The sequence below is a fragment of the Oenanthe melanoleuca genome, chromosome 2 (assembly GCF_029582105.1).
Source record: "Oenanthe melanoleuca isolate GR-GAL-2019-014 chromosome 2, OMel1.0, whole genome shotgun sequence".
Lineage (NCBI taxonomy): Eukaryota > Metazoa > Chordata > Aves > Passeriformes > Muscicapidae > Oenanthe > Oenanthe melanoleuca.
This window is the reverse complement of record NC_079335.1, coordinates 69,668,357-69,676,365: the sequence shown is the minus strand read 5'-3', so window position 1 is coordinate 69,676,365 and position 8,009 is coordinate 69,668,357. Positions and strand designations below refer to the sequence as shown.

The window sequence follows — 8,009 nt, the reverse complement described above, 5'->3', positions numbered from 1 at the left end:
GCCCCGGCCCGCGGCCGCAGCAGCAGCAGTAGGTGCCGGGCGCAGGGGGATGGAGGGGCCCCGCCGGTGCCGCCCCGGCCGCGGGGGTGGCGGGCAGAGCGGAGCCCGGGGAACGCTCGTGTCCCGCTCCTGTTCGTCTGCCGGAGTGTCCTTGCGGAACACGGGGCAGCCTGCCACACGGGGCTAGCCGCTCCCGGCATTTCTGCTCTCTGCATTGCCTTGTGCTCCTGCCAGAGGGATCGTGCCCTTCTTTCCAGCCGCCTGAAGGATTGGGTTGGGGTTTTTTTCTGCATTGTAGTGATCCTGGTGCTGTTTTCGAGACTACATATCTATTTTTCTTCCCCTAGGTATAATTTGAGGACTCACTTGATTCGATATGGCTTTGATTAGCCGGAAGAGTTTCCAGCTGGTTTCGTCCAGCACACAAGCAAGGAGATCTGCTTTGATGACCCTAAGCAAAAGGCTGAACTTCATCAGTGGGCAGCAAAAACCCCAAAACTGTAGCTCTGTGGCCATGAGGATGCTGTGTGTCATAGATAAACCTCAGTATACGTTTTGTAGGAGAGAACATGTACAACTGCAGATGCAGCCACTTTCTGTTAATGAAACTGTGCATCTTTATGGAGATACCAGGAACGGTACTAAATCAAATAATGTGAGGATGAATGAGCAATTATTTTTCAAGAAGTTGGACAATCTTTGTACATCAAAAGAGATTTTTTATTTTCTTAGCTCTCTAGAGGTCATGTCTGATACTATGGCCTCGAGAGCCCTGCAGAAGATTTCTGAAGTTGAGGCGGATGACAATGGTCTTAAAAACCCTGAACTGTTAGAGAATGAAGTTTTCAGGGCATTGTGCTTCCAGTTTGAATTTGAATGCTCAAACCTGTCGAACACGGGGCTGCTGACTGCACTGCAGGCTTTGATAAAGCTGCGTATAGATCCGCAGAGCACGCTGATGACAAGCCTGCTTTCTGAGAGCCAGAAGCGGCTTGGCAGGGGACAGCTGACTGCTGAAAATCTGTGTGCCCTTGGAGAGAGTTTGCTGGAGTTAGAAAGCACAAGTTGTGCGACGCTGGAACAAATTGTGAGCCACATGCAAGAAAGAGGCATTGAGAGGTGGAGTCCCAGGGAAATAGTGATGGTTTATAAGATACTGCAAGTGACTGTGAGGGAAGGGAAACAGTGGCAAAACTTGCTAAACAGACTGAACAGTGTCACTTTACACACAGTTTCCCAGCTAAGCCCAAACTTTGCAAGTGTAATACTGAATTCACTGGTGGTTCTTCATCAGACTCGGGCAGTCCCCTTAGTCACTGCACTGTGTAAACATTCAGTGAAGCATGTTCCCTGTTTCACAGATCATGAACTGGTAAATGTACTGGAAGCTTTCCTATACTTTGGGCAAAACATGCAGATTTTTACAAAGGCACTGGAAAGACATGTTCCCAAGTCCATCTGCACTATGCATCCTCAAACAGTCAGCAAGGTCATGCAGTATTGCTGCAAAAAGATGATCCTTTCAAAGCCCATCTTTGATGCAGTGGCAGAAAGTTTCATTTCCTGTGCTGACAGACTTACCACTGACCAGATTGCTGCATATATTATCCCATTTGGGACTCTTAACTACCTGCCTCCAAGTGCTGCTTCCTTGTTTGGGAAGCTTGAAGCTGTGCTGCATGCCCGCCTGAGGCACTTTCAGCCTCACACCCTGCTGAACCTGCTACACTCATGTGCCCTTATTCAACGGTACCCAATAAATTTTCTGCCAAAAATATTTAGTCCCTATTTTCTGCAAAAACTTCAAGGTAAGGAGCAGAACTACTTCTGGGATGTTTCACATTTTTTTCCATTATGTAGTTTGTTTCTTGTCAAACACCTATTTTTTATCAATTTAACTTGTCAAACAAACAGTGACCTGATCAAAGTGACTGGAAAACAGTGATCAGGAGGCCAAAGGGTACTGCTTCCTTGTCACAATTGCCATTGTCTTTCATGTTATGTCATTTAGTTGAGTTTGAAAATTGCACTGTACAGTTAAAACACAGACTTGAATTCCTTTAAAAGAATTATTTCAGTTAGTCCTCCTGGTTTTCTAAAAAACAGTGAACTGGTGTTCCCCATGTCTGTCTTTTGTCTTATATAGGATGCTAGAACATCCACCATGTGATAGCCTGTTGTTGGCTCTAATTATTGCATATTTCAATGCTTTTGGACAAAAATCTATAATGAACAACACATCATTTTGAGTTATTCTCTATTTGATACTGAAGCATTTTTATGGTTATTGTAGAGAGATGTAAGCTATACCAGAAAGATGACTGACTTTATAAGATGTCAGCTAAGATTGCTCTATTAATAAAACTAAGCTTGTGATTAGAAATTTTGGTTACTTAAGTTTTCAACAACATGAAATACCTGAAGGAGTTGACTTTTATGAAGCAGACAAATCTCGAGAAATTATTTGGTATTATCCAAAACTTGCAGATTAAAAAGAAAAAATAGTGAAACAATGTGATCCTGGGATTATAACATGGGGAAAAGGGGTTATAAGAAGGAGATATTTATCTAAGACCCCAACTCAAATTTATTCTTCTATGTAGAATGTCCTGCATCTTTTGTATGTTCATTTTTTTGGTGAAAGAATATGACAGTTTTAACTAAGATCTTGCTAGTTTTGTATTTTTGTGTTGATATTTCTGTAAATATGTTTTTCTTTTTCTACCTATGTAATTTCATACTGATCTTTCTGTTCATTTAAACAATTACTGAGAATTTTAATGATTAAGTATGATTAATATTCTGCACATTATACTGAATAGCTTTTCCTAACTTCTGCATATGGTTTCTGTAAGATACTTTGTTGAAGGTACACCTGAAAACCTGAATGTTACTGTTTCAGCTCAGACACCCGGTTTGAACAGAGTTGCTATGTCCCAGCTCACCCAGCTTTTTCTGACTGTCACCCTGGAGTGCCCATTTTATGAGGTACAGTACATGTGAAACCAGAAGTGATGTTAGCAACAGGTGATAAGGTCCTTAGGGCCCTGTTTATACTTAGCTGCGTGTATTTCCCATAAAAAGCCTTGGAATTAGACAAACCAACTTTCCTTAATGAAAATATGGAGCATTCCTACCTGATTGAATTACTTGATATATTTGTATGAATGGAAGCAACTATGCATTTCTCATGTACATGATAGCATTGAAGCTCCCTGAGCATGTTCTGGAGGTTCTCTGGGTGATTTTAAGTTTCCAGCTAATCATACTTCAGACTGTAGGTCTCTCAATAGACTTGGCTTTGAAATGCACAGGATACATCTTAATGTATTTTAATGTACAAGTACAAAATGTACATTTTAATGTACAAAGTACATTTTAATACATTCTGATATAATTACGTTAATATGAGGTAATTGCAAAAATGTTATCTCCCATTTTCAATTTGGTTTTCTGTCCTTATCTAGGGTCCGAAACTGCTTTCAAAGTACCAAGTAAAGGCGTGTCCCACACCTCACAATTCTCCTGATGTTCACCTCTTTAAAAGGGTGAAGACAGGATTACTTTATTTACTGAAGAAAAGAATATATTTTTCATCAGAGGTATCAACACCATATTTCTATGTAGTTGGTAAGTACCATTTCTTTAGGTTAGTAATTAAATAATAATTAGGTTAGTGTGTGTATGGTGCCAAAGCTTTCATTTCCTTTGTGATGATTCTAAATTCTGCAAATACAGAAAAAAATTGAAATCTGAAATTTGGGAACTTTAAGTAAATAATTTTCAGTCAGAGAAAGGAAAATGGAGAGAAAAGCACTGCAGCCTTAATTGGTATTTACACAGCCAGTCTGCATTGAAAACAGCTGCTAACAGCTTCTTGTATTCTGTGTTTTTATTATTTTATTCTGCTTATATGTTTTTATTCTGTGCTCCTTATCCGTTAAACAATTTGCATCATGTAAAGCAAAATGAGGCAATGCCACTTGCCCATTCTTCCTGATTTAGTGGTGAGTAGAGAAAGGAAAGTGGTCAGCCCTGTGCCCTGTTCAGCTGGACTCCTCCTCTCAGCAAGAGCTGCTGACAACACAGTTGGTGGGGTATAAGACAGGAGAGAGCAAAACAGTGTTTTGTGCATCAGGAAACACAGAAGGCGGTGATGAGGAAAGGCATGTGCCCAGGAGTGGATGATAATAAGATGTTGAGGAAAGGGAGTCTTGGACACCATGGATGTCAGAGGAATTTTAAAAAAGACGTTAAAAAGGGGGATGATTCCAGAGTTATTCTGCATGTCAGCTTTCATGAGGATGTTGAAGTTAGCAGAGGGAGAGAGTGTGTCTCTCCCCAAAGCCCTCAAAATTCCAGAGAACCTAGCTAGAACAGCAAAGTGCCATTTAACTGCATTATAGTTTTTAGTGGACTTGGAATACTACTTTGCTTGTAAACATGAAAGGCTGAACTGTTACTAATTATCACTCATTCGTGTTAAGCCTATACAACTTTTGCCAGCCTCTGAGATTAAAAAAAAACAAAATGTAATAATATTCTCATCCTGTGAGAGCATGAGAATTACAGTAGAAAATTTGTTATAAGAAATTACTTTTAATGTCACTTCTTTTTTCATCTATACAAGATATTGAGATTAAATTAGATGAAGAAGGTTTTGTATTGCCTGCGGCCCAACTTGAAGAGGTGCACAGACGGTAAGACAATAAAAGAAACCACTGGTAAAATGTTGATTTACACTAAGAAAGAGCATGCAGGGTGAAAACCTGGCAAAAATTAAGTAGTTTTGCCATTTGTAGTTTTGCCATTGACTTCATCAAAGTTCAAATCTCACACTGAAACCACTGGCAAAAAAACAAAATTACCAATCTGCTTTTTGCTCATTTTGCCACCTGACTAGGCAGTGTCAGACATTTGGTCTGTTTACCCAGTGGCAGAATCAAGTAATCCTTATTTGGATTATAGCAATCTTATTTTGACATTCTGTAATTCATTTTCAAATTAAAACTAAATTCTAACTGAGTGTATTTGCAAAGATTTAACAGAGTTTAAGACAGTCTGAGTTCACAAATTTACCTCTGCAAGCACTCCTGCATAATAAGGATGTTTGTTACAGATGCTGGTTTTCTTTCATTGACAAATGCATAGGTGTTTAAATGTATATTAAGTAAGGGTTATTTTGGGAAGCCTCGGATACAAAGTTAAGCAAACGGTCTGTGTGGTATTTGCAACTGCACTGCCGTGAATAAAACAAAAGCCTTTGAAGAGGTTAGGCTTTCCCCAGCTTAACCTTCAGTTGTGGTTTAAGCTGAAACCAGGACACCTTCACAAGACTCAGAGACTAATAAAAGTTCTTTCAAAGAGCTCATGCTTAAATGCGTAAAAATGAGCTTTAATGGTTGTTTTTAAGTAACAGTTTTCATAAAGTAAATCAAGTCACAATATACTTAACATACTGAAAATGTAAGCAACTTTTTAACAGTAGATATACAAACCTTGGTTTAAGTTGATGGGATTTTTATCACTCAAAAGAAAAAATATAGTTATAATACATGCTGCCAACTATATGTACAAGTTTAACTTAAAACAGATATAGCTTAAACTCAGCTTGAACTGTAATGGATTTAGCAGGTAAATTAGTAAGTTAAATAAATTTAGCTGCTGAAATGTTTTGCAGCTGAGGAAAGTTTTTTACGTTCTTCTTTCTAGAAGAACACAAAACAGCTTTCTAATCATAGCATTAAAAATATCAGACTCTCATTAACTTGCACGGTAAGTTTTGTTCAGAGCAAATAAAAAAGCTTTTCAGATCCTACCCTAAACTGAGTGTTTAAAATTATCCTGAACTAGGTAACTCCCATCCTTCATCTGATTCAGCACAAGAGGGAGGTATTGTCTCATATTTCTTAGGAACTGCAATAGTTGTGGTGATTAAAATAACTAATTGTTGTGGGTTTGTTGTTTGGTTTTGGTTGGTTTTTTTTATATTACACTTATGCTTAATTTTAGAATTGCCCTGTGTGTTGATGGTCAAAATAGATTTTGTGCTCATAGCCACAATCTGTTGGGAGAAGAAGCTATTAAACAGAGACATCTTCAGTTACTTGGTTATGAAGTTGTGCAGGTAAAGTCCAAAGACAGTGATTTACTTTTGCTCTGGCTAAGAAAACAAGTAAACAATTATTTTACAATACTTAAAACTGTAATTTCAATTAATTCCTAAAGCAGATGTAGTCTTATTCTTTCTATATTAGGTTCTCTCTGCCTAGTTTTTGCCTTTTTGAGGGTGTACAGAAATACCTTTTTCTTCATTGGATCAATTAGTGTATTCTGTCTGTGGTTTTTGCCCCATAGCTGCTGTTTGGAAGAGTACTTTTCTTCAGTGATAAAGATTCAAGTTTTCAGTTAAAGGAAAATGTTATGTAAGAGTTCGTTAGAACTGGAATTTTTAATTAAATATTTTTTAAGGGGTTTGGAGTTTATAAAGAGAAGTTTAAAAAAGAAGCTGATTTGTATTGTAAATATTTTCAACAGAGTATAACCTTTATTTTTCCTGTTGAATTTATAGAGGTATATTTTTCTTTAAACATACTTTGAATACTTTGAATGAAAACTGTTACTTTTAGTTTCTTGATATTTTATTTTCCACTTACCACTTACTACATAAGCTTAACTCCATAGTATTTATCTTAGTTTAACCTCCAATAGATATCACTCCTTTTTTTTCAGTAATCTCTATTCAGGTCGTTTACAGCTCAATAGTACATTTAGGATTAAATCTTTAATTTTAAAACTGAAGTATTTGATGTGTAATTTTGCATAATGAACATCAGTCTTACCCAGTTGTTTATTAAAAGGTATTTCCAGCAATGATTTTTGTTTTGTTTCCAGATTCCATTTTTTGAGATAGAAAATCTACAAAATACCAGAAAAATGGCAGATTATCTACAGAAAAAAATCTTTCCTTGTACATACGGACTCAGCAACTGACACTGGAGAATACTACTGGATCCCAGGGTGACCTTCTGCACTACAAAGTGTAAATTCTTCACATGGAAGAAAAATTCTTTTTTCTAAGGAACTCCACCTTAGAAAATCTGCAATGTGAAACCTTCCAATAGTTGGAACAATTGACATGTAAAGAGTAATAAAGAGCATCATATTTTCTTAAGATTTGTGTCAATATTTATTACAAGTTTACAGATCTAAGTGCAGACAGTCGGTGCTGCTTTTCCCTTGTATTTTTAACTGGTTCTAATTCACAACTGCTAGCAGCCACATGTGACTGTTGAAGGAAACTGGCCAGTCTGAATGTACAGAATACGCCAACAGAACACCTACTAATCTGGGCTTTTCTTGACAGTATAAGAAGAAATTGTGCAATTTACTTACAGCTGCTCATGTAATTTCCCAAGTGTCCCATAAAACTAAAATCTGAAATCGTTGCAGAAGCAGTATTGGCTTATTGGTTTTATTTAAGAGATGTAGAGTGCTGTTCAATAAATAGCAATGGCTCACAGAAAATGAGAGCATTTTTAATAAAAAGGATTTGCTTTACCTTGTGAAGTAACAGCTGCCACAGGATAATGGACTTGTTCAACTGTCTCTGTGGGCCCCCCCAATGTTCCAGATATATTCTATTTGTAGTTTTGCCTTTGGTGGCAGTTTTAGCTAAAGTGTCTAAATGCGGTCATGTATGCACTCCAGAGTTCCTCCAGGTTACAGAAACTGTGTTCTGAATCTCAGAAGAACTATGTCCCATGGGAGCCCTTTTTTATGTATGAACAGAAATTCTTGAACTGAGAACCAGAACCAGTACCCAGTTCAGCCAGAACAAGTGTGCCCTAACTTGGGTCAGTGCACTGCTTTGCAGATGATGAAGGGAAAACAGGAAAGCTTTAGTTCTGATCACATCATGTATTCTTGATGAACTACTACATAACACATTCTCTTGTTAGCTTGTGCTTCCTCACTGTATGGAATTACTATTTATGAGTTGCAAAGCA

General features: G+C 37.7%; 1 protein-coding gene across 2 annotated transcripts; it reads left to right on the top strand.

Moving 5' to 3' along the window:
* The first annotated feature begins 291 nt into the window (after positions 1 to 291).
* FASTKD3 (FAST kinase domains 3) lies at positions 292 to 7,174 on the top strand. Of its 2 annotated transcripts, XM_056484173.1 has the most exons (6): positions 292 to 1,808; positions 2,903 to 2,988; positions 3,468 to 3,630; positions 4,631 to 4,700; positions 6,013 to 6,127; positions 6,895 to 7,174. In XM_056484173.1, exons 1-6 carry the CDS (start codon positions 377 to 379, stop codon positions 6,991 to 6,993), a joined length of 1,965 nt encoding a protein of 654 aa, XP_056340148.1. In that variant the 5' UTR covers positions 292 to 376; the 3' UTR covers positions 6,994 to 7,174. The 2 variants fall into 2 exon arrangements, with proteins under 2 accessions (XP_056340148.1, XP_056340149.1); XM_056484174.1 differs by lacking the exon at positions 4,631 to 4,700.
* Positions 7,175 to 8,009: the final 835 nt, after the last annotated feature.